This window comes from Simochromis diagramma, unplaced genomic scaffold (assembly GCF_900408965.1).
Source record: "Simochromis diagramma unplaced genomic scaffold, fSimDia1.1 OVJJ01000571.1, whole genome shotgun sequence".
Lineage (NCBI taxonomy): Eukaryota > Metazoa > Chordata > Actinopteri > Cichliformes > Cichlidae > Simochromis > Simochromis diagramma.
This window is the reverse complement of record NW_024386885.1, coordinates 818,285-843,647: the sequence shown is the minus strand read 5'-3', so window position 1 is coordinate 843,647 and position 25,363 is coordinate 818,285. Positions and strand designations below refer to the sequence as shown.

The 25,363-nt window shown below is 41.8% G+C and overlaps 2 protein-coding genes and 1 long non-coding RNA gene across 4 annotated transcripts; 2 read left to right on the top strand and 1 right to left on the bottom strand.

Moving 5' to 3' along the window:
• Nucleotides 1-1,365: 1,365 nt before the first annotated feature.
• LOC120734558 lies at nt 1,366-4,825 on the top strand. 2 transcript variants are annotated; one of them, XR_005696036.1, is made up of 4 exons: nt 1,366-1,728; nt 1,885-1,959; nt 4,245-4,310; nt 4,722-4,825. It is a non-coding gene; the product is annotated as an uncharacterized LOC120734558 (long non-coding RNA). The 2 variants fall into 2 exon arrangements; XR_005696035.1 differs by lacking the exon at nt 4,245-4,310 and adding an exon at nt 2,272-2,416.
• Nucleotides 3,032-13,623, bottom strand: LOC120734556 (uncharacterized protein C22orf31-like). The gene is made up of 5 exons (XM_040033409.1): nt 8,599-13,623; nt 5,484-5,573; nt 5,066-5,161; nt 4,630-4,919; nt 3,032-4,447 (listed from the first exon to the last, which is right to left on the bottom strand). The coding sequence occupies exons 1-5, from the start codon at nt 8,599-8,601 to the stop codon at nt 4,213-4,215; spliced, it is 714 nt and encodes a 237-aa protein (XP_039889343.1). The 5' UTR covers nt 8,602-13,623; the 3' UTR covers nt 3,032-4,212.
• A 6,605-nt stretch (nt 13,624-20,228) lies between these two features.
• Nucleotides 20,229-24,907, top strand: LOC120734554 (neuronal pentraxin-1-like). Its single transcript, XM_040033401.1, has 5 exons — nt 20,229-20,744; nt 21,102-21,309; nt 22,024-22,265; nt 22,611-22,790; nt 23,626-24,907. The coding sequence occupies exons 1-5, from the start codon at nt 20,313-20,315 to the stop codon at nt 23,845-23,847; spliced, it is 1,284 nt and encodes a 427-aa protein (XP_039889335.1). The 5' UTR covers nt 20,229-20,312; the 3' UTR covers nt 23,848-24,907.
• The last annotated feature ends 456 nt before the right edge of the window (nt 24,908-25,363 follow it).

The window sequence follows — 25,363 nt, the reverse complement described above, 5'->3', positions numbered from 1 at the left end:
AACATGTTTATCAGTTTGTTCTAAGTCAACAAATAGATTTGCTCTGAGGCCTTGATGACTTTAATCAAGCACAACATGGTCTGTCTTGGGCACAAAAGACAATGCCGCGCTGTGATGACTAACAGCTTTCTTTGGGCTGTCAGCTCATCAGAAAACATGAAAATGCTACACCAGATGGATGGAGCATGAAAATATCCCTGTCTTTGCATTCGCCAGCGCGACAATCATTGCTATGGCCTCTTGGCTTACTGCACTAGCAATCTGGTGTGCAAGAAACTCATAGGTATATCTGATTCTCAGCCACAGTGTCCACTGCAGGGGGGAACCAATCCAATCTCCCAGGTGTGATAGAGGTTGGGACCCTGGAATGACTGATATCTAATGGTGGTGAGAAAAAAAAGAGGAGATTAGTCTACTTTTTCCTCATGTGCTTTTCTGCCATGTAGAGAATAAGGTGACATGATCAACTGGGCTAGATCTGGGGAGCTGGTGCCAAATAAGGCTGGGGCAGGAAAAGGCTTATAATCCTTTTTCCACAGATTGATTTCTACAAGACCAGAGAGAAAAGAGACTAATGAATGTATAGATTTGAGTAAGTGAGTGTTCATAGGAGGAAGCTTTGCTATCATGTGATCCTCGAATGTGATGTCAATATACGGGTGACTCCTGTGAAGGAGGAGAGGTGTGCTGGAGCATCGATCGTTGGCTCGTCTGCAGTCATATTTTAGAGAAATGTTGTCCCTCAGAAACCTTTTTATTTGCCCAGCACTTTAATAAATCAAGTTCAACAAGAATTAAAATGCATTACTAAAACATCAAAATCATAAAATATGAGTAAGTTTGTTTGTTTTTTTAAGTGTTTTAATCCTGCATCTATTGCTGTTTAAGCCAAGTTTACAGCACATCAATAAAAACAGCTACAGTGATTAATGCTTTGTTCTAAGTTGCATTATGATGATCAGTATTTACCCTCTGAGCAGCTCCGAAGTGAGTCTCAGGCTTCATAATTCACATTCAAGGTTGACTGAGAATATGAATTGTAAATCCATCAAGTCCCCAACTGAAATGTGAAAGACGGGCTCACACTGTTTGCCTCAGTGTGGGCTTTAAATGATACTCACAGGAGGTTGATATTTACATAGATATCAGATTATTTTTTTTATTGTTATTATTTTGGTTGTTGGAGGCTGCAGGCACATAGTGGCTTATCCTCGCTGCATGTTGAAAATGAGAGCTGCATAGACTCTGGGGTGCATGCAGGGTGTGGCAAATTGGTGACAAGAGTAGAGCTGCTACTAATGACTGTTTTCACTCCTGGCTGTTGATTGCAGGAAATAACCAGGTGAGTAACTCCAGAATGCAAGTTTTTGACATCTGATCTCTTTCATTTGCCAAATAGACCAAGACTCAGCAAATACTGTGGTTACTATATGCAAGACAAGGCCCCCTCATCAATAATCAATATTGTTTCTAATTAAATTTCTTTGGACTAATTGCTGCAGTTTTGGTTAGGAGGTATAATTAAAATGCCCTCCTAAATTAATGCCATAGGCAGGTGGACACGGGCCGAGAATGTTTTACCAAATGAGGAGCGAGCAGGCAGAGATTAAAAAATATCAAGCTACCAGTAACTCTGCAAGACCCACAGACTTTATCATGGCTTAGCAAGAAGAACTCACTGGCAGGGCACACTGAAATAATTCACCATTCTTTAATAGGAACAATCAGGTAAATACACGAGTTAAGGTTTGCATTAATATTCAAAGCTTGGAATGAAGAATTGTTCTTTTGCACGTTTGCACAGGCCAATTCTCTGAAGGTCCAAAACAAGTAGAATTTTTCAGAATTGCTTCCAGTTGACAGTTTTTCTCTTGGTTTTTGCAGGTGTGTTTCATCAAGTGCAAGAGCCGTCAGACTAGCATGTCAGGGAGCCATCTAGCACGAAGGAGGGCACGGCAGGTAAGCACAGCTTCACAGAGTTGCAGAAGCTTAACATCAAAGGGCAGCCTGAGTTTCACTGCAATACTAAAGGAGCAACAAGCAATGAGAGAAGAGTTGGAGTTAAATACTGTTGGTAAGTGGTAATGAGCTGCAAGTGAGCTAACTGGTGCCAGAAGAAGTAATGCCAAGCACACCCACACAGATGATAGAGGGAGGCAAAGGGAGGAGAACGTAGAAGCACAAGAGTTTTCAGTGTGAGACGTGATCTCTGACTGTAGTCTTTGTTATTATAATGTGGTCGTTAATTCATTAAGTTTGTTTTAAACCCAGATCCTGTCACAGTCTGGATGAAGCTGACTGTGTGAGAGTGAGAAGGAGAACCCAGGTTCAGACACGGAAGGAGACGGAACTGAGTTTATACAAAAGGCGAGCCGTTTATTAGGCTGAAAAAACATGAATACAAAAATGAAGCAAGGTGAACAGGGGGCGAGAACTAAAACTAAAACCTGACAAAAGTTACACAAACATGATTCTGAACAGGTGCATACGAGGAACCATGAATAGGAAACATGAACCATGAAAGAATTTAAACCTGAAGAAACATGGAGGGAGGAAAACGGATGACCTGACAAAGACTGAATGAAAATACACAGACTAAATACACATAGGAGGTGACCAGGGGAAGTGGAAACACACGGGGAAACAACCGATTGGGATTAACACCACAGGCGAAGCAAAACAAAACACAATGAACATGGAAACACCAGACTCTTCAAAATAAAACAGGAAACACTGAGACATAGACATAAAACACATGGGGAGACACATGAGAACCGATAAGGGAGATGAGAGCATGGGTGTAACTAAAAGTAAAACAATGAGGACAAGAAAAAGACTCATAAATCAGGAGACAGAGATGAAACAAAAACTAGAATAAAACTCGACTAAATCCCGACTAATAATACAACACAAGAACTTAACATATTTTCAATATAATATAAGAAAATCAAAAATCCTTTTCTGACTTTAGTTGGAAAAAATATGCACGTCCATGTCAGTTTAGGTGTACATAGTGTGTAGTCTTATGCAAACAATATTTGAACCTGATGCACTAGAAAGAAAAGAAAATCAACTACAACTCTTTTTCACACGCATTGTTTTATTTGCAAAATACATTTTCCACATTAAAAAAAAAACATCTCAAGAAAGTGGAGATGATTATGCTGATTATCACTACAGGTTGCAGAGTGAGTGCTTCCCAGAGCAGTGATTTTCCCCCAGAGACTGTACATATGTCTGCTGGGCTACACAGCGGGTTGTCCACTTCCTCGAGCTGCAATTCTGGTCCCCAGACTTCAAGTCTGCTCAGTGATGTGGGGAGCCCAGGCAACAGCTTGATGTTTGGTTAAAAACATCCAATCATCATATCAGAAAAAAAGTGAAAACACATTACATATTCATCATGTCGAGGTAAAACCTTAAACACGCTGTCGTCATTTAAAAGTTATCTCACACTCAGTGGATGTGGGATGCAGGCTGACGGTCAGAGGAGGGTGTTGTTTGCTTTCAGAGCCTTTACATTGAGGGAGAGGGAACATCATTTTAAAAAAATCCTTCTAAAGGCTACAGGTGAAATTGCACAATGTATAGATGCTGCAGACACTTTCTCAGGCTTCAGATGGCACTGAAGCTTGTAGTTACACCTGGAGGTTGAAGGTGGAGGACAGGGATCTGAAACAGTCTGTCGCAGCATCACAAACTATCTGAATCTTCAGGCAGAGGATGTTTTAGCCTTCAGGCAGCAGCTGCTGGCGGAGACTGAGGATTGCTGGAAAAGACTGCAAGAATCAGGGTTCACGCTGGATGCTGCCATTTAAGGCTTGAGTCTGAGCTGGTGGCTTAAAGCTGCTGTAATCAACTGCGGCTGCAGACAAAGGTGGAAATTGTGCACTGGGAGAAGCCGCGGGTTTCGGGTCAGGCTTCGGAAGCTGCTGGATGGAAGTGGCAAAAACTGAGGCTGTGGTTGGCTCCTGAAAGATGTTGATGGAAGGCTGGGTTCACTTATGATGCATGAGGCAGAATGTGGAGTTTGCTGCTGTAGGTGGAGACTGAGATGTAACTCGATGTCAGAGGTCGCAGTTCAGCTTTGTGCCAGAGTTTTTTCTTGCATCAAGGTCAAGCCTGTGTCTGTTTAATATTTACAGCTGAGTTCAGTCTTTTTGAGTCTTTTGATCAATATTTACAGTTTGATTTTTTGCTACATGTTTGTATTTAGCAACGTTTTGCTTTTTTCCCCCGAGAAGGCTCCCGGGGATCCGGTTCATGTGAGATGTCCACTTCTATAAGAGGAGGATAAACTTCGTCTTCATGTAATTCACTGACCATCAGTAGTCCACTATCACCCTCTTGTAAACTAATTTGTGGACGGTTAAGTTTCTCCCAGAGGCGCTGTTTTATGATACGGCCAAGCTGAACAGTATATGGCCGGGGCCGCCCATTTTTATATCTGTAAGACAGGAACACACACAAATTTATTGTTTCAGATTTGAAAAAAATATGAGAGAATTTGTCTTAGTTAATTTTTCACAAAAAATAAAGAAGAATTTCCCATTATTCTTATTTTCTATTTAAATTGGGTAAAGTATCTATGAGACAGATTTTTATTTATTTTAATAAAAATCTACTTACTTGAGCATATCATCCACTACAGAGTGGTAGATCTTCTGATACTCTTCTACGGTGTATCCATGGATCAACAGAGGTGTCTCTCTCTGCTCCAGGACACCACCGGGGCTCAGCTCAGTGGGAGAGGCCTGAGGAGTGGGAAATAGATCCTGGACAGGAGAAGTAGTCGATGGCTCAGCGAATCCTTGGGTCTGCGCAGGTGTCAGAGCAGCAGTGCTCAGTTGTGTTACAGTGATGACCTGATGGAGGTCAGGACAACTGGAAGCTTTGGCCTCTGGGATGAAATCCTGGACCTGGAAGAAGCGAAGAGCAGATTGTGTCAAATTTAATGACTTTGTTTTATTTGTTTCTATTCTAAGACCACATGGGTGTTTATTTTTCCAGATTTATCTGAATTTAGAATGCCCACTCTGTCTCAGTCAGTAAGAGCAGCTATTACCTTGTTACAGCCAGCTCCAGTGGTTTCCTGACAAGAGGATACTCTTTTCCTCTTCCTGCAGCGGGTATTGTCCTCCAAGTAAAAAGCCTTGCCGCACTGCAACAGCACAAACAGGTCCATGTTAGAATTAAGGGTGAATAAGGTTAAAGTGACAACAAGTGTTGAATAAAAAGGAATTTTAAAAAGAACAATAATCAAATAAAGAGTGTTTTGTCGTGCAAGCCTGGTCACATATTATCTGCATCTGTTGGAAGTAAATAATATTAATGAATCCTATATTTTAAAAGTATAAAGCAATGAAGTTATTATATTGGGGGTTTTTTTTGCACTTTTTTTTTTATTTAGATATTTTCACAGCTGGAAAAGATGCTCAGATCTTTTACTGATCAGTGTCCCGGACAGTAAGCTCAAGCGTTACCTTGATAAGGGCGCATCCAGGCTGAACAGAGCAGACTCTTTTTCGCTTCCTGCAGCGGCTGTCATCCTCCAAGTGAAAAGGCGTGCCACACTGTTATAACACACAGACACCGATGTTAGAACAAGGGTAAAAAGAGCAGCTGGTAAATTTTAATGAGTATTTCTTTAAAAAAAATTATTTGAAGAAGTATTTTGCTGAATATGTCTGCATCTAGTGAAAATAAAGATAGTAAATACTCACTAGTCTAATGAGCTTGGAAAGAAAAGCGACTGGACTTTGTCAAGTTTCTTTGACGATGTTTCACCTGAGAAGCTTCTCCAGTTCTAAGAGCAATTGGTTGAGAGTCTCAGATTTTGAGCCCCCAAGAGGGTCATGGAGCCCCTATTGTTCCTCTTGCCTAATCACACTGAGCCAAGGTGTGAAAACTCGTCTAGGTCACAATCAGCCAAGGTTTAGGGTGAACCCATGGTGAAACCTGGCCCCACCCTATCATGTAATTTACTGAGGTCAAATGGCCCAGGATGTGAGTGGGCGTTAAAGCGTCTGGGAAGGATCCCAAAACTGGATTATTGATGCCAGACCGTTGGTGTTGTAAACCACCACCTCTGTTCAAAGATGGTCATTCACAGCAGACATAGATGGCTTCTTTCACTCCTCTTTCAAACCATCTGTCTTGGTCCAAAATGTGAACATTGGCATCATCGAAAGAGTGACCTTTGTGGACAGCCGAGCCTTGTCCCGTCGAGGTGGCTCTTCCATGTTGTGCCATGCGTTTATGAAATTGCTGTTTGGTCTCTCCAATGTAGAGGTCTGAGCATTCCTCGCTACACTGTACAGCAAACACTATGTTGTTAAGTTTGTGCTTAGGAGTTTTGTCTTTCGGATAAACCAGTTTTTGTCCGAGTGTGTGGCTGGTCTGAAACGCCTTCAAGGAAACCTGAAGAAGTCCAGACGCTTTTCTTTCCAAGCTTCTTAGACTACGATGACCTGGGTGACTCAGAACCTTCACAGACATACTCCTGCACTACATGACCACCTATTATTTTCTTGATGCCACCATCTCCAAACCATACATCACAGCAGGTCTCACTACCATTTTTTTAACTTTCCCGAAACTTGTCCGTTTCATTCAAAAGTGGGCTAATTTTAACAAATGAACACGTGTTTAACCCTTTAAGACCTACCATAGAACCAAGGCCGCCAGAGCTTACTTTATATTTTTACATGCTGTAGTGCCATTCATTTTTGGGAGCATTTCAAGTTGCTATACATCAATATAACTGTTACAGCCCATATTTTAATAATATGTATGCATTAAGTCCATAGTAACTACATAAATTGCAAAAAAGTGCAATAAACTACAAAAAAATTGAAAATCGTTTTTGGTTTTTTTTTGCAAAAAATAGTTTACAACAACAGGAAATTTATTTTTAGTGTCTTCATAGTTTTATTTTTGAGATACTCCTGCAAGCACTTTTTATGAATAAATCCATTGTTATCTCCATGTGCTGCATAAGGAAGGGTGATTTCTGTGATATTGTTTTGTAGATTGTTAAATACATTTGGGATGAACAATCAACTACTTACAAGAAAGTCAATTTTGAACTTTAAACATAATGGGGGGGACCATAAGCTAATTTTTGCCTAGGGCCTTGTTTTGAGTTGATCCGGCCCTGGTCTAACAAATAGAAATCACAAACTTTCAACTTGCATGTCCTTGTTAGAAAAAAATTATTTTCCTTTTCTTTTTATTAAATTCCTAAAAATGTTGCTTTTTTGAACGAAAACTATTTAAATAGTACAGACCTAATGTTTAATTCAGCATGTTTTCGAAGTCAATGGCGTCATATCTACATTAGATATTTACAAGGTTCGAATATATCACACATGATGCAGCTCTGCGCGCACTGATCTGCGCTGTCTGTCTCTTCTCAGACAGTGGGTGGGGTTAATTGAGGTCTAAAGCACTCACAAGTAATTAATATCACCTAACAAACTTCTCTCATGGCCTCCTGGCAGCACATTTCGATGCTACCCTTTTTTTTTCTTTTCTAAAAACCTTGAAACCTCACATGTTCGGTGATGAAAGCGGTGTTCTGGGAGTCAGCATGGCTTTCAGTGCAGGTCATGCTGAAGAAAATAGTCAGTGGATGTGCTGCTTTGAAAGAAATCGTCGAGTCTGTGAAAACCTGGCTTTTCTGCACCGCTGAGCCAGTGGAGCTGAAGGACGAGGCCCGTCTTTATTTGCATAACACTGAAATGTGTCAGGCTTTCTTTTCACCTCTTTTGTCCAACGTTTCATCCGGATTTCACTCAACCAATCACTCGCGTTTACTGGAATTACTCAATTAATCACCCGAACCCCGATGTAAACGCTCATGTTCATATTATAATGACTCTGTAATAGGGTTTTGGTTAGTAGGACTGCTGTATCTTTACGCCACAAATAGTTGCATTTGGGTCTTTTCCAACATTACAAGGAAACTGAATTAATGTATGAATAAAATAAATTCATCTGTTTTTAAAGTTTTACAAAGTTTGAGTATGTAGTTCCTAAGTGTGCCTGAAGGGGGCAGTTATACAAAACTCATTCTTAAAATTTCAATAATAACAAAAAACAAACACATAAATATGTACGTAGCTGTGAAAACCCCCACTTTCCTCTATTCTTGTATTAATCCAGGCGGTCAAAGTTAAACACTGATTTCTGATGTTTCTCTGCACCTCACATAGTTGTTTCACCAAAATTACAATGTAACTAACCAATGAATGTATACATTAATGGATAAATAAATGCTTTGGTTTTTGTTAAAATGTACCTTTTTGTCTGATTTACGGGATATGCTTCATCAACTAATTCAAAAATAACAAATTAAGCAATTTACATGGTGATTAATTAAATTTGTAAGTCCCCCGAAGAACAAACAAAACAAATCTGTTTGTATAAAAATGAATTTTTCTCTCACTTTTCAGTGAACAGCAGTAAATAAAGCAACATTGGAGCCCTGCAGCAAAAATTCACTGAGGACCCCAAAAGAGACCTTACTGTAATATATCCACATAACATTATGTACCCATCATTTTGTTGTATTTTGTCCCTGCTGAGATCACTTACCATCTCTGAAAAATTAAGCTTCGACGGTGCCAGCAGTCCAGGTAGATAAGAAGTTAAGCTCGTATGTGATGACCCCGAGTTTTAGCTCCTTGTTGAGTCCGCCTCTCAGGTATTAATCTTTGGCTCCTCCCACCTCATTGAGGAACTGACGTCACCTCGTTCACCTTGAGTCCCTGGGCAGGGGACTAAGACTCAATGGCAGCAGGCATTTAAATAAATGAGCCATTATGGCCTTAGATGAAAGTAAGTGTGAAATGTAGCACAACTGCACCTTCTATTGTTTTTTAAACATTAACTGAATTGACTGACGCACAGTTCCCCCTGATGCCCCTCAGCCCTGGGTAGGTTCTGCCCACTTGGCCTCTCCATTTCTGGAGGAGGATTGAATGGACACATAAAATGAGGTGTTTAGATGAAACAAATATAGTGCTGTATAAATATGTTAGCCATCTTAAGCATGTACACGGATTATTCAGTGCCATCTTTACGGCAGCATTTAGTCACTCACGCAGAAGTTTGGCACCTGGGCTACAGAAACACTTTAGAGGCAGGATTTTAAATGTGACTCCATCTGACATAAAACCTACTAAACAGCTTTGTCAATAATTTGAGGGATGTGTGAATTACCTCTGTGTTCATGCAGCTTCTCTGTAATTGCCAACAGCTTGTGCTGACAAGATAATCGATCACCACATACACGGGTACCTATTCATTCATGACCGTATGCAGGCATCATGGAGCACACATCCTCCAGACATGTCTCCTTTTCCCCTTGATCAATGAGTTCATGTGAAATCAGACAACACTCGGTTAACTGAATGAATGTGTGTGTCTATCGTGTGTCTTCCTACCAGCAAAAATGAACCTGATATTTGGCATCAGCAGTTTAAAAAGTGATATTTCACTCTCAGGGGAAGTTCATTTATTTTTCTAGAATTATTTTTGCTCCCAACTATTCGCACTGGGAACAACACAACTCTGGCGTCACCATTTTCTGGATACTGGATGATAATTACTACACTGAACAGACAACGTGACAGCATGCACACGTGAAAAAGAGAGTGGGAGAAGAAGAAGAGGGAGATAAGGGCCAATTGACCGTGACCTTGAGTTTTGAAGTGATGTCTTCAGTAATGGTGATGTCACTTTGTATTTGACAGAGCAGCCAGTGGAAAGATTTGTGCCACTTCAGTTTGGCACTTGTCGCATCCACAGAAAAGGCAACTTTGACCCACACACGCACACACACAGGCAAGCGATGAGCACTCAGAGCCACATGTTCATACTTGTTAGCTGAACGAACTCACACAACAAGCGTGAGGAGCATTTACCATAACACTGAACAACAGTGAGCTGCGGCTCACCTTCCCCAACACTGTGAGAGGTGTAGGCGGAGTGGAGTACTCGGGTCTGAGAGCAAAGCAGTACAGACCACTTCAGCTGACTGAGATGGTGCTTGTATTATGAAAGGGCACTGAATCATCAACTGAACTGAATGAATCTAACAAAGCCATACAAGCAGCAATAAAAGGATGGATGAATGCAGACGGGTGACATATTAAAGGGAAAATGAATCTGGGAGGAGATCGACTAACGCTGTTGGGCTGTGGGGGGCAGTTTGACGGCATGGTTTTGGTCACCAGTTGGGGGGGAAGAGTCATTAATACAGAGTTGTTGTGAGTGGGCATGAGCATAGGTTTCTTCAGTTTGTACCTTTACATAATATAAAAATTGGTAACAATTCAGCATATACTGGAATATAAAGCAATGATTCTCAGTCATTCTGTGCATCTTTCAAGTAATTATTTTAGTCTTTTACATTTAATATAATCCCATTTTCTCTACTGTCCTTTCTTATGATTGCCTGGTTCACACTCGACAATCAGAGCTTAATATATTCACAGTTCTGTCTGACGTCAGGTTACCTTTGTGTATTTGTTTGGGGGGGAAATTAATCTTTCTAAATGTGCAGGTGTCCTGTGTTCACAATCAAAGGGAAACAAATTAATTTGAATCAATCATTCAGTCCTGGATTTGTATTTCAGCAAGATGTCATGCACATTTCGAACACAGCACATGTAAACGTGTTTGTATTTTGGGATAATTTTGGAAATTAAGTACAGCTCAACTCTGATAGCAAACTGGCGCACAAACATCTCCACACTAGAAACAATAGTGGTGTCATTGTTCTGGGTCATTCATCCCAGCATTTTTAGTTTGTGTTGTTTTTCTGATTTCTTTGTAAAGTGATTTTAGTCCTTAGTTTTCATGTCAAGTCTATCATTTTATTCATTTCATTTTATTTGCTCTATGGGTTAAACCTGCCTGTGCAAATGGTGCCAGAGGAGATACCCTGCAGCTGTTGACTGACACCAGAGTAGTGTGTGTCTCTGTTATGGGTCTGAATGTGGTGGGGATAAATATGATAACTCAAAAGATTCGGGGCATTATCATGGGTTAATAACCGGATTGACGGGTTATTTTTAAACAATCTGAAGTTGGTGATTCTACAGTGATGAAGATTGTTCAGAAGTTGAAAACATTCAAAACGGTCTTCCTGGGAGTGAACATCCCAGCTTACCCCAGTGTCAGACCGTGCAACACTTAGAGAAACTGCAAACAAACCACAAGACTTCTGGAATAATGTCTGCACCGTGCAAACATCTCCACTTTGATTTGTCCACCAAAGTTTGGAAAAAAACTCTCTATACCAAAGTATTCCAGAGTCAAATGTGAGGCCAGCTGTCTGATAGCTAAAGCCTGGCTGAAACTAAGCCATGCAGCAGGACAATGATTCTAAGCACAGCAGCAAATCTGCAGCAAAACAGCTGAAAAAGAAAAGAATCAGGATGTTGTGAAGGTTACCTCAAGAGAGCAGTGCATAAATAAATGCCTGCAAATCTCAACGAACCGAAGCATCGCTGTAAAGAAGAGGCGGCCAAATTTCCTGCAGAACAGTGTGAGAGACTCATAAAGTCAAACAGAGAAGATTAAAGTTAATGCAGCTAAATGTGGTGCTACAAATGACTGAATTATAGGATGAACTTAGTTTTTCACACACTGCTTCTTTCAACCTAACAGCACACTGCAGCGTGTCACCTAATACTGTTCATCTGAGGTTCTATTTACCTAATTTAAAGACCTGCGAGGGACCAAATTAGTCCTTTTTTTTAGTATGCTCTTTTCATAAAACCTTAGAATTGTATGTGACTGTAGGTAAATGAATTGGTAGATAAAGTTGTGCCTGGCAGGCTGCAATAAAGGCTAATGAGACATGCATCATCTAACAAAGCAGTCAGCTGTCCTCTGTTCTGGGCTTCAGAGTGAGCACTTCAGAAAGAAGGAGGGAGAATGTCAAGTGGCCTTATGTGCAACATCAAAGCTACAAAAAGGCAACGAATCACACTGATTCAAGAGACGCTGCTTCTCACACTCAGATGGCTCTGGCTCACTTGTATTCACTGGAAGCCTCAAATGCTCATAAAGAGAAAATGTACATTTACTGAACTTGGAGGGTTTAACAGGACATGCTGTGCGCAAGTGTAAAATGTGAGAAATGTTAAGCAGAACTGGCATGTATTAGCTAAAAAGGATTGTTACATGGTTTATTCCCTAAATGTGTGATTTCCAATGAAAAGCAGCAGCATCTGGAGATCTCACTTTATTTGTACCGAGAATTAATGAGACATTCTGGCTATTAAGTAGGAGGTTTCTGAGCCTGAACGTGCCTACAGCCGACAGTAGCACTCATCAAAAACCCTATGCATATATATTATTCATGTGCAGCACAACGCCACGGCTGATTTGCTGTATATAAATAAACCGTGTGGTACAACGCTGGGATCTCTAAGCGTTGCTTCAACATCATGAATAATTTAGACTAGAAAAATCCAGCCAAACCAAATATGAATGTAAAACACTGTTTTAATTCACAGTGTAGATAACGATCTCCTTACGGAGGTGTGATATATAATAAAAGCTCCTACTTCCTCTTTGGAAAAAACATACACACTTAAGAAAAGCAAACTTGTACACAAACTTGACAGAAAACAACATTGCTAAGAAGCTTTTAATTTGAAAGAATTTTGTAACGAAGGAAAAACAGGTATTGCTTTTTTTTATTTTAATTTATTGTTGCCATGTTTCATGCCTCTCCTAAATTAAGTGTTGATGAAATTTCCTTCTCGCTATTTTCCTTCTCTGTAAACTAGGTTCCTTTCAACCTCAGTCAAAATTTAATCTCCTTTGGGGAGAAATAACCCAGCACAAAGGAAGGCTAGGGCAGAAAATGTTGTAGTTTACAAGGAGATACTTTGGTCACTTGATATAATTGAGAGGGGATGTGCAGAGAGCTCGCTCTCCCTATTACTCACTTCCACTTCAAACCCTTCTGCTTTACAGGGTTTCATCTTCACGATGTTATTGAGTCCTAAAACACACCTGCTCCCACAGAGTGATGTCCTTGCTCTGCCACTAAACACTAAGCGCTTCAGCTTGTCTTTAAGGCTGTGAGAACTGTCGCTCCATTATGGCACTGTGTAAAATTTTAGAAGGCTTAATTTTTATTTCTACCTGGATGATGCAACCGTACACTTGAAAGTGGGTTAGCTTTAAAAGCATTTGAGTTTTGGAGTTGTAACATTTTAAAAAGCAGAGAAAAAGTCACCTCTGTGAGGGGAAATACAGTGAGCTGTAATAAAGGTGCAAGCCTCCCTCGTACATACTCTTCATTTTGGTGCTGTTTTGAAACTCTTATTGAATCTTTTTTAGGAAAAATGTGCACATGTGGATGTAAACAAGATGTTGAGATATAGATGAAAAAAACTCCATCCATTCTGTCCCTTGACAATTTTATTGAACTATAATTTTTGTCCCAAAAGTTGATTCTGTTCGTCTGGATGTGGCTTTTCAGGGGGAGAAACATTTCTTCAGTCTCAGCTGACTGCAGGAGTCCCCAACCGTATAAACGGTACATTTGCATAATGACTGAAACCAGCACAGCTGACTAACAATGGGCTGTGAGGTCAGTTTCATGATCGTTAATATGCAAATGATCATGACCACTGATCAGTGGCCGTGAGTACCATTCACCTGCTCGATGCAGAGATGGTCTTTCCCCTTTGATGTAAATTTTCTCCTTGACTCCTCGTTCAAACAAGCATTCCTCCCTGTCCAGGATGTGCACATCCCCATTACTGAAAGAGTGTCCACTGGCCTGTAGGTGTAAATAGACTGCAGAGTCCTGGCCTGACGAGTTAGCTCTTCTGTATTGTGCCATCCGCTTAGTCAAAGGTTGTTTGGGTTCCCCGATGTATAAATCCTGGCAATCCTCCTGGAACTTAACAGCGTACACTTTATTACTCTTTTTGTGTTGGGGGACCTGATCCTCAGGGTGGACCAATTTTTGGCGCAGCGTGTTTTGGGGTTTAAAAGCCACAGAGACTCTGTGTTAGAGAAAATGCATTACTGTTAACAAATAGGGGATCACTGAGGGTTTTCAGTTAGGCAGCAGTTGTCCTTCTCTCCTGGTGCCTTCCCAGCTTCGATAAATGTCCAGCTTTGATAACAACATTTACTCAAGTCCTTCTTGATATGATGTTCTTTTGTTTCCCTGACAGCTGTGTCTGTGGCAATGGTGTTTGCTCTGTGCTGTAGCGTCCTGATGACATTAAAAAAAAAAAGTTTGCAAATGGTGGCGCCAGCACCCATGCTCCCTGTTTCTGCTGTCTGAGATGGGAATTAAAGATCTTCCACACTAGGACTTCTACCAGACAAATTTGTGCAGCATCCACCCTTGACCTTGTCCTCCAGCCCTGCTCTTGTCTTTACCAAAGTGTCTACAACATATGACTCCAGGTCTGCTGATATGATTACAAAATCAATCATAGATCTGTGACCTCGGTTGTCCTGCTGCCATGTGCACTTGCTTGAACATGGTGTTCATCACGGTTCAAAACTGTGGTTAGTGTAGAAGTCCAATTTTAGAGATTTTTATTCTAGAGATTTGGACGGTTAATAAAGCACAGAGGGCAGTGAAGCTGTTCTGCCTGCACGGGCGGTTCCAACACCCTATCAAGACGCTTTGTTTTTGCTCTTGTTGTAGTTTGTTTTAAGCACACGCTTTAAAATCCCTCTGCCCAATACAACACTGGAAACAGAAACTCATCTAGCACCTGAAACATCGCCCTCTTCCCAACCTATTTTCTAAAAATAAAAACAGGACCATCATTTCAGTCTGTCTTATGCTGAAGACTAAACATCCCCTCCCTCCTATTTTGGCCTCAGTCTTGTCGAGGTAAAGGCCTAATGGGGTAAAATGTTGTTTCTGGAGCAAGTCCAACGAGGCCAACGCGAGCAGCTTGATGAACAGCACTGTCATAGCGAGAGCGTTAATGTGCAGGCTTTGGAGAATTATGATGAGATTAGCTCAGAGCCCAGTGGAACGCCTTGTGCCACCGGTATTTGTTTATGTCACTTTGGGTTTTAGTAAGAGAGGCGTAAGTTACTGAACGACCCTCCGGTGTGTGCGAACGTCAATAAAACAATGTTATAAGAAGTAGATCATAGAGCTGAAGGTCAAAGCCAAATTATTTAGTCTTGTATTTCATCTGCATACAGGCATGCGGAAGAATTTATAATTTGCACGGTTTATAATGTTTAGTTTGTCAGTGTGTGTGTGTCTGCATAAAATAAAACTACCTCTGTTAGCAGAGACAGACTCTTTGGCGTTTTTCTGCTCCACTCTTGTCCTCCACTCTTCCCAGCTGTCCTGGTGGGAGTACATGCATAACAGCAGACTACTCCACAGTGCAGGCATCCCATCAGAGAGCCCCTACCTGGTGGGATGGTGAGATGTGATGAAATGGAGACATCAGTGTAGCAGTGGCAGAGACACTGGAGTTTCAGCACTGAGGCTTCAGTTAGCTGGCAGCACATCTGAATTCCCCGCAGTCAGAAGGGATGTAGTGGAGTGTGCACATGGAGGGGAAAAACAAAGTTTACTTTGGGAACCTGGACAGAGCAAACAAAGGAGGAAAGTTAATAGATTTGCAACTGAAAATACACTTCCTCCAAGCTGTGAAATGAGAATTTTGAACAAAGAGAAGCAGTATAAACAGTGCTCAGATGTGGCACAGAGGTGACAGACAAATCATACCCAACACACTCAGATTGCACCAACATGAACCCCCCTTCTTGCCTTCTTGTTTTGCTTGTGCTGCACTACCACACCCACCCTCATGCCACCCTCCCTACGTCTGCTCTCTGTTTTGCTATTGCAGATGCTGGATAAATAAGCAGGCGTTTTGCCTGCCAGTGTGCAAAATGGTCCTTATTTATCTCTACCATTAGAGAGTGGGTTCTATTATAAAGCTTTGCATTATTCAGTGAACCTGAGAGACTGATCATTATGGATTTCAGCCCTTTTCCATACCGGCCCCTGGAGTCCAGCTTGGTCTGCTGGCTCATGCACTGCCACATCTGACCTTGTGCTCAGAGCAAGCTGCAAGGAAGAATGGGTCAAAACTCCTCTTCAAAAACTGAAGAAAATATGTAAATCTAGCTGTGAAATATCAAGTTCCATCTAAATGCTTCACTTTCAGGAAGTATAAAGTAACAGAAAAAACGAATTCCACCTGCTACAGTTTCGTAGGTTTTGGTAAGCTCAATGAAAAACTAACTGGACAGCTAGTTAAATCAGTTTTATGGGAGTTGCAGCAGAGTAAGTGGCAGGCACACAGCGAGGATGGGGGGAATCATAGCTGAACATATGGTGCTGCAGAATGGTTTAATGCGTGGGACAGGAGATGAATACTGAACAGATAAATGTGATAAGCAGTCGTCCCTTCTAGTGTAACCTCTCAGTACAGTGGGAAGAAAAGCAGCGTCATTAACATTAACTCTTGCACATCAAGAGCTTTTAAAGCTGCTCAATCTGCTCTCATTTGGTAAACAAGCACTGCGTCGCTGCTGGTGGCTGAAAACACTGAATGAGGCATTACTTGTTGATCCGCAGCCGCTCTCACTCTGAGCGCTAATAAGCGCTCGGTCTTTAATGTGCATGCGCTGAGATAAGGAGAATTTGTTACTCTGCTTGTCCTGCAACTCAGCAATTAGACCCTGCCATTAACCATTTGTTATATCTGCTCTTTCTCTCCTTCATCTTGGCACCTTGCTGATTACAACGCGTTGGATCGATAATTAAACAAATTAAAGGGGACTGTTGGGTCAATTTTCATCCCACCTTAGCCGACGGCTGCCGCGGCGTCATATAAAAGTCTGAAAAAACCTCTTGAAATGCAGCAGAGTTCAAATTAAAGGCTGCTTAAAAAGGCTGCGTTTTACGCAGAGCTCAACTACACCGATGCGACAGAGACGGAGCGGATATTTGTGTCGGAGCAGGCGGGTTGGAAGCAAACCTGCGACTTGTGCGTTTGGACTCTTGTTTAGTTAGTCGATGGCTGTGACCCGGTGTTCTAACCAGAGGTGGGAAAAGGAAGTGAGGGGCGTTCAGGTGCGAGACTGGGCTTGTTTTTACTCACACGATAGTTTCAAAATAGTGAGCTTCTACTTAAACGATGATCCTTTTATTTAATAAAAAATGTCATCAAGACCCCGAGTTTCACTTAAAATGCAAATTAAGGAGAGCCTATAGTTGATAATAATTGTGATAACAAAGGTTAAACTCGCCTCTGTGTCTTTACACATACTAACCTCGGTCGATGCACATAACCTTTTCTTCTTTCAGTGTGCTTGGTTTCAGTAGTTTCTTTTCTGAACGACCAAACTGCCAGAATTCAATCTATCTATCCACGTGAAATCACGACGATCCATGACTGATAAGTGTTCCCATTCTGTTTTTTCCCATCCAGAAATACTTTTATTGCATTGGCATTGTGTTTGGGATCATTGTCATGCTGGAAAATGAAGCTTTTCAGACGGTATTGCATGGCAGATCAGAGTCTGATGGTACTTTTTTGTGTTTATAATTCCATCCAATTTGACAAAACCCCCAAACTACTGTTTGAAATACAGCCCCAAATTAAGACAGGGCCTCCACCATGATTAACACGTGAAACTTAGACACTCACTGTTGTTCCTTTCTCCCAACATCTTCTGTAAATATTGATCGTGGCTCAAGAGTTGGGAGTTCACCTTGTAATCGGAAGGTTGCCGGTTCGAGCCCCGGCTTGGACAGTCTTGGTCGTTGTGTCCTTGGGCAAGACACTTCACCCGTTGCCTACTGGTGGTGGTCAGAGGGCCTGGTGGCGCCAGTGTCCGGCAGCCTCGCCTCTGTCATTGCGCCCCAGGGTGGCTGTGGCTACAATGTAGCTTGCCATCACCAGTGTGTGACTGGGTGAATGACTGGATGTGTAAAGCGCTTTGGGGTCCTTAGGGACTAGTAAAGCACTATACAAAGCACTATACAAATACAGGCTTTGAACAAAAAAAAAACCAAAAAACATTTCAATTCATTCCTCCATCAGACTTGTTCCCACAGATTTCTGTTCCATCTTGTGTGTAATTGGACATACCTCAGTATTTTCTCCTTTTTACCCGTCCCTTAGAACGTCCCTTAGAATGGCCTCTGGACAGCCATCCTTCCACTGAGGCCATTTCTTATGTTGCTTTAGTGAACAATAGCTTGACCATCTGCAGATCCAGATACAGCTCTTAGGTCCTGTTTCAGGTGTTTGCTTGAGCTTTTTTTCTTTATGATTTTTCCTATTTGAATGAGTCGTAGGTCAGTTAAGTATCAAGTAGTTTAACAAAGAAAATTATCCTCTGAAAGTGATTAAGTAAAAGGACTGGAGTGAAAACGGGTGACAACTTGCTCAAGACCACTTTAAAAGTTATAGGTAAGTCTGGCTCTTTGGAAACAAAATGTAAAGCCACGGGGAGTGGCTCCAGATTTGTGCTCAGTACTCTATCTTTGTATGTATTCATTTCTTCAGTTCAGCCCTCCACACTTGGTGTGAAGAAACAAATTCGTTTCATACATGAGAACAAACCTGCTTGTGTTGCATAAATATCATTTAATTTTCTAATGCCAAAGTGGAAATTTGCGTGATTGCTTTTTTAAACCCTCATCCTCACCCTGCACGTATCACTGGCGATTTGGTATCGCAACATGATCTGTGCTAAGTGTTGCTCGCTGTGCATCTTATTTTTTCGTGTGAGAGCCGCGGGGGTGGTTACGCAACAGTCTGATTAATTATTTGGAAACATTTGACTTTCCTTTTAGCGCCTCCGCTCTTGTAGTGGTGAGATTTAACATAACTGCTATCATCACATCAGACGAGCCCAAAGCGCGTCTCTGTCAGGCTTCGAGTGGCTGCTGCGGTGCACACTTTGTTACAGTGAACAAAAAGGAAAATACACTCTGACAGCGTGTTGTTTGGGGATGTGAACAAGGCTGTTATACTTTAAAGTCACTGAAGAACCTGCACCGTGGAGTACATTTCTGGACACCAGTGGAGTCGGTTTTACGACGCCAGCGCGCGTGCCAAAAAGACAGACTGGGAGAGAGGGAGGGAGAGAGGGCGGGTGAGAAAATGAGAGGTTGTGGTGGGGTCTCTAACCGTGGGACAGACTTTTCTGAAGGATGGAGAGCTGTTTTCATTTAAGGTGGACTGATAATTTCGCATTCACAAACGCGCATTGGATGAGCGTGAAGCGCAGACAGTTGTATGGTGCACAGGGTGCTGAAGTGAGTGGAGACGTGTCCCTTGTACAGCTCAGCTCAGCCTTTTAATTTCTCTGCAGTTTAACAAAATTCAATAATCTTTAACTTTGATGTCACAGTTAAGAAAGAATGCGATAATTAAAATAAAATGAGATCACTCAAAATTAAACTTAAGGCTTTAAAAGGAAAATAATATATTGTTCAATAAAAACATCCTCCGTTATATAAGTAAATGAAATGCAAAATTTGTTACTAAAATCTTATTAAGCTCTAAAGTAAAGTAAAAATGATATTTGGTCAAAAATGTGGAATAGCTTAACTTTCCAGAAAAAGATTCCTTTACCTCAAATAAAGGCATTAAAAACGGATCAGAAATTCTATTTGACTGAGTGTTGTGTTTTTTTGTTTCTTATGTTATGTTTCTACTATTAATTAATATACTGTCACCTGTTTATGTATATTCTTAGTGCCCAGAAACTATAAATGTTAATGAACAAGGTTTCGAGAGTTAGAGATATTTACACATTACATATCATCACTTCATCCTTTTTTTTTTATTCAATAAACGGTTAAAATAGTGAAAATAATGTTTCTGTTATTTCAATCATTTCAATTTAAGATCAAATCACAACCGTGACAGAAAACTGGAGACTGGTTTTACCCTTTATTTAACGTTACGTTATTCTGAAGGTTTGTTAGCAGTAGACTGAAGACAAGTGATTGAGACTTCACGTGAAACGTTTTGCATCCCCTCCTCTTCTTCTTCCCCAATCTCATCTCACTTTGTGGTGTACACGCACTCTCTGCCACTGTAAGTGGTAGGACAGAGTGAATACGACCTTAAATAAGGGGCTGGACTCTGTGGGCTTGGCAGAACCCGCTGCCTCCCCTCAGTGATGCAGTGAATCTGCGCTGGTTTGTCCGCTATATAAGCCGCACACAGCAGCGGGAGTCTCACAGCTTCAGTGGACAGCTCCGTGGTGCTGAAATCTCGGAGACACCACTCTCTCTCACACTCAATCCCTGACGCATGACTGGAACCATGGAGGGATTCTCGTGGAAACTTTTTCTACTTTCCTGCCTGGTTGTTGTGGAGAGCCTCGGGCAAGACTTCGGACAGACGCAGTTTATTTGCACGTCAGTGCCCAAGGATATGGACTTGTGCACAGCTACGATGCAAAACAGCGGCCCGGCGGAAGACCTGAAGAGCACTATCATACAGCTGCGGGAGACGGTGCTGCAGCAAAAGGAGACCATTGTGAACCAAAAGGAGACAATCAGGGAACTAACATCCAAGTTGAGCCGTTGCGAGAGCCAGAGCCTCCCTGCGGCCGCAGGACCTGGCGGTCGGCGGCCGGGGTCGAAGAACACGATGGGGGATGTATCTCGGGGCACTACGGATACTCTGGCCCAGCTGGGACAGACTTTACAGACGCTCAAACAGAGACTGGAGAATCTAGAGGTAGGAAAGCAGAGCGAGTGATTTGCCGACAAGATCAAAAGTTAATTAAATAGCCTCCATAGTTAATTAGCTTAAAGGATAATATTCTTTAACTCGTTGATTGTGTGTTGCTGCGGCTTTCTGCAGCTTGTACTTGGGGCCACATGTGTTTTCTAACATATTTATCTGTTTGTTGGAGAGAAGCTCCGTGTAAAGTGAAATGTTCCGCAGCCTATAAAATCAAGCGAATAGCACGTTTAAGATAAAGCTTTGCGCTTGGCAGTGAGTAGAGTAAACAGCTTCCAGGGACTTTAAAGAAAAAGAAGTCTTCCCTGTCACTTCTTTAACCCCCTCTCTGTCTCATTCTGTCCGATGCAGCAGTACAGCCGGGGGAATAACACCGTGCAAGCAAACAGCCTGAAAGACCTGCTGCAAAACAAGATAGATGACATGGAGAAGCAAGTTCTGTCCCGGGTCAACACGTTAGAGGAGACCAAATCCGGATCGAGGAATGACACCGAGCAGCGGAACAGAGTGGAGTCCACGCTCACCTCTCTGCACCACCGGATAACAGACCTGGAGAAAGGTGCGTTTGGATTTCAACGGGCACGGGACTTTAAAGCTGCTCGACCCCGTGTTGCTTTCACGGCATTAAAACGAACCACGGCAATTTAAAAGCTGATTAGATGCAATTTAATTGTGTTTCACGCTCAAGGACGTAACATCCCTTAGAAAACTCCCCACCCCAAACAGGTAGCAGCGGCAATGTGAAACCTTTTTACCGCAACCATCACATTGCGCACAGATATGAGAGAGTGGTGAGGGGAGCTGCATTGCTTTGCATATCTCAGGCTCTGTTTGCACTTTTGCTTCGCTGAGTTTTTGTTTTTCAAAGAATCTGAAGATCCAGCTTGTATATGAGCCTCTGCAAAGGGGATTAGTGAAACTTTGCGTCGCGCGCCTCGCACCGGCGCGTTTTGGAGCAAATATCCACGGTCGGTTCAAATTCCAACACGTGCAAACGCGCGTGCGTATGTTAGACCGAATGAGAGGGAGGAGACAGAGCCATCTTACACAAAATATCACGGGATCGCAATGGTGCAAAGAACCATGATGGAAAAGATTGTATGAAACTAGTCAGCCCTCAGCTTCTTTTGCTTTTCAAAGACTCTGTCATGTACCATAGTTTTACAAAATGTATGTAGGCGTATGGATGTTCAGCTTTCCTGTAATTTATCTCTAGACATATGAATAAAATGCTCACTACTAGTGCTTTAACTAACAGTAATCTCATCAACAGGCAAAGACACCCGACCAACAGATAAGTTCCAGATCACTTTCCCCCTGAGAACCAACTATATGTACGCCAAAGCAAAGAAGAGCCTTCCTGAGATGTACTCCTTCACCGTGTGTCTGTGGATCAAGTCCAATGCTTCGCCTGGGGTGGGCACCCCCTTCTCCTATGCAGTTCCAGGACAGGCCAATGAACTGGTGCTGATTGAGTGGGGGAACAACCCCATGGAGATTCTCATCAATGACAAGGTAATGAAAAAGCTATTATCCTGGAAGCAAAGTGAATTCACACGTTTCTCACCTTTGCAGGAAGTGTATGTAACACATCAAAATAGTAATTTACAGTTGGGGAAAGCTGCAATACTTTCTGCTTGGATGAGTCAGGGTAACCTGACAGCTTCTCTGTAACACAACAGGAGGCTGAGTTAAAATAGGTGCTGTTTGAAACAGAAGCAACCTTTTTATAGAAGAGGAGGAGATATGTGATATGGGGGAAATGATTCAGCAGGAAGGCATCACGATGTGCCGAGTCTGTCCTACCAAAGTGTGGAAGACATATTGAACAATGGAACTTACGAAATGTCTTTGCTCCAGGTTGCAAAACTGCCATTCCTCATCAACGATGGAAAATGGCATCACCTCTGCATCACGTGGACCACCCGTGACGGGATGTGGGAGGCCTTCCAGGACGGAGTGAAGCGGGGCAGCGGGGAAAATCTGGCACCATACCACCCCATCAAACCAGAGGGTGTGCTGGTCCTGGGACAAGAGCAGGTGGATATTAATTTTTAGACATTTAATCCTACACCTGTTTGGAAATAATTCTCAACCAATTATGTGATTAAATTTGAACAAAGATTAAAAGTGGCAATATTTATGAAATGAGACCATGGGGGCACTGCAGAGGTGGTCAATTAACGCTTTCCAGTGTGCGCAAGGCATGAATTTTGATAGAGAAGCATAATTTGAGATCTATTTTACAGAGAAAACTAAGCAAGATGTATCCTCCATACTGCAATCATATTCTTAAATGAAATCCAGCTGCAGTTTTGGCTTTCTACCTGGATCAAGTATTTTCAGGAGTATGGAAGATAAAAAATGGCAAGAATTTGTAGAAAAGGAGGCATAATTTAATTCCTAAAATGGGACAAAAGATATTTCTATTTTAATTTTGTCTTTAGCTTGAATTAATTCCTTTTTCAACTTTATTTCCCATTTTATTCATTAATGTTAGTGTAGTTTTCTCGTGCGTGTGAGCCTGCCAGTGATCAACTATATGGCAAAACTTGCCAAGCCCTCAGCTCATTATTTGCATAATTTAACATAAGTGTCTGAAGTAAACTGAAACAAACTAACAAATAAACTGAAACTAAAGGCATACATTTATTTATTTTCAAGATTACATTTGATCAATTTTCTCTCTTTCTTTTTGGATCCTGGCACTTTTTGTCCTCCATAAAGAGGATCCCACCTTAAACAAGAGTGTGTTTCTTGTACAAATTAAAGCCCCGAGTTTTTTCATCTTATAAACCTTAACTAGTCTGGATAACCTTGCAACTGTCCTGTGAAAACCCCCAAGTGAAATGCTTAACATCCCTTTGTTTCACAGGACACGCTGGGAGGAGGCTTTGATGCCACACAAGCCTTTGTTGGTGAGCTGGCAAACTTAAATATCTGGAATAAGAAACTTTCTATCACCGAGATCTATAACTTGGCAACCTGCAATAGCAAAGCATCGACTGGCGATGTGTTCTCCTGGACAGAGAGCAACATCGAAGTGTTTGGCGGAGCGACCAAATGGACCTTCGAGCCTTGCCGTTCAGCCAACTGAACTGCATCTCACCGCTGAAGAAAGGCCTATCTGTATTTCTGAGCTTTTGTCGTTCTTGTCTTCATTTGACGTTTGTTAGAGACTATCTGAGTTATAAGTAAGCTTAAATCTGGGATTTCCACCATTCTTAGGTATCCATGTTGCAAAACAACGCTTTTCATCTTGAGGAAAAAAAAAGAATCTATTTCATCTTGGAAACCTCAGTGAGAAAGTATTGCTATTATCCTTTTTCTTTCTTGGACATTCAGTTGAAAGCACATCTAAGCTTTTCGTTTGGCTTATTTCGTCTTGGACTGGCAACTGGCAATCTGCGCCTTACGTTTGGACAATTCACAATCCAAGTGAGGAATTACATAACCACTCTCGCCCCCACCCTTCCTTCAGGAGAGTGGGAGATTACGCTGTCCGTCCAATTCTTGTCAGTGTTTGGCGCTGTAAAGTGATGTCTGATGCGGTACAGCTCCCCGTGACCCCTCCCTTCCTCCCATGCCTCCCTGCCACCCTCCCTCCTCCTCCACTTTGCCCCGCCCCTCCGGAACTTGCACTGTGACTGATGAAGAGGAATGCCAGGAGAGGAGGGTACGTTGAAGGACACTGCAAAGTCAAACTGTGGTACAAGTCGATTTGTAATCATCGTTCGCTTCAAGTGTTTCTGTAAGAATGTCGTTAACTTGCCAACATTGCTAGAAGCCTGGGTGCCTTGGGCTGGTACAAATATTCAGCACATTCGGTATGTTTTCAGTTGCAAATTCAATGTTTACTGGTTTCTGTTTTTTCTTTTTCTTTTCCCCTCTGAGCTGGGTTGAGTTTCTTGTTCTTCTGGTAAACGTGATTTAATTACAGTTTGTTATCTGACATGACGTGTTTTGGCAGGTGTTTGTACTACTCTGTATTAGGAATGTTACAGTAACTGTATAGTAACAGCATGAATGACAGAGTGCTGTGAAAGCATTGTTGAAATCTGCTTTACTATCTTCTCCGGGTCTGGGTTTTTTACTGTATTGTTATATGCTCCAAGCATGGCAAAACTGAGAGATGAAGAATTTAATTTTTGTAATAAAATTGTGATACTTAATGTCAGAGTGCATTCCTGGCTTTATGTGAACATTTCTATAGTAACAAACAACAGTAAGTGGAGTTTTTTTTAAACCAGATAGGTGAAAAAGGAAGCGATAGTGACGGCCACAAAGCAGAAAACAAAAAGAAACTGCATGGAGTGCAGTGCAGATCTTAAGGTGACTGGATAAGAAAATAAGCCCTTATTGCCAGGTTTATTATTTGTGGCGTGAGGTGCAGCGCCTGCACTACGGCAGTCAGAGGGGGGGAAAGTGTCTTGTCATAACAGTTCAAATAAATTCAGCCTGAACTCAAACTTTTAACTTTAAACGTTCTTTGTCAGTTAACTCAGATTACCTGTTATTATGGCACCAACTATTTCCAGTGATACACTGTCGCCGTTAATGCTTCCTGAATTTAAATCAGACACTTAATCTGAAGCTCAAGGATCAAACCGTGA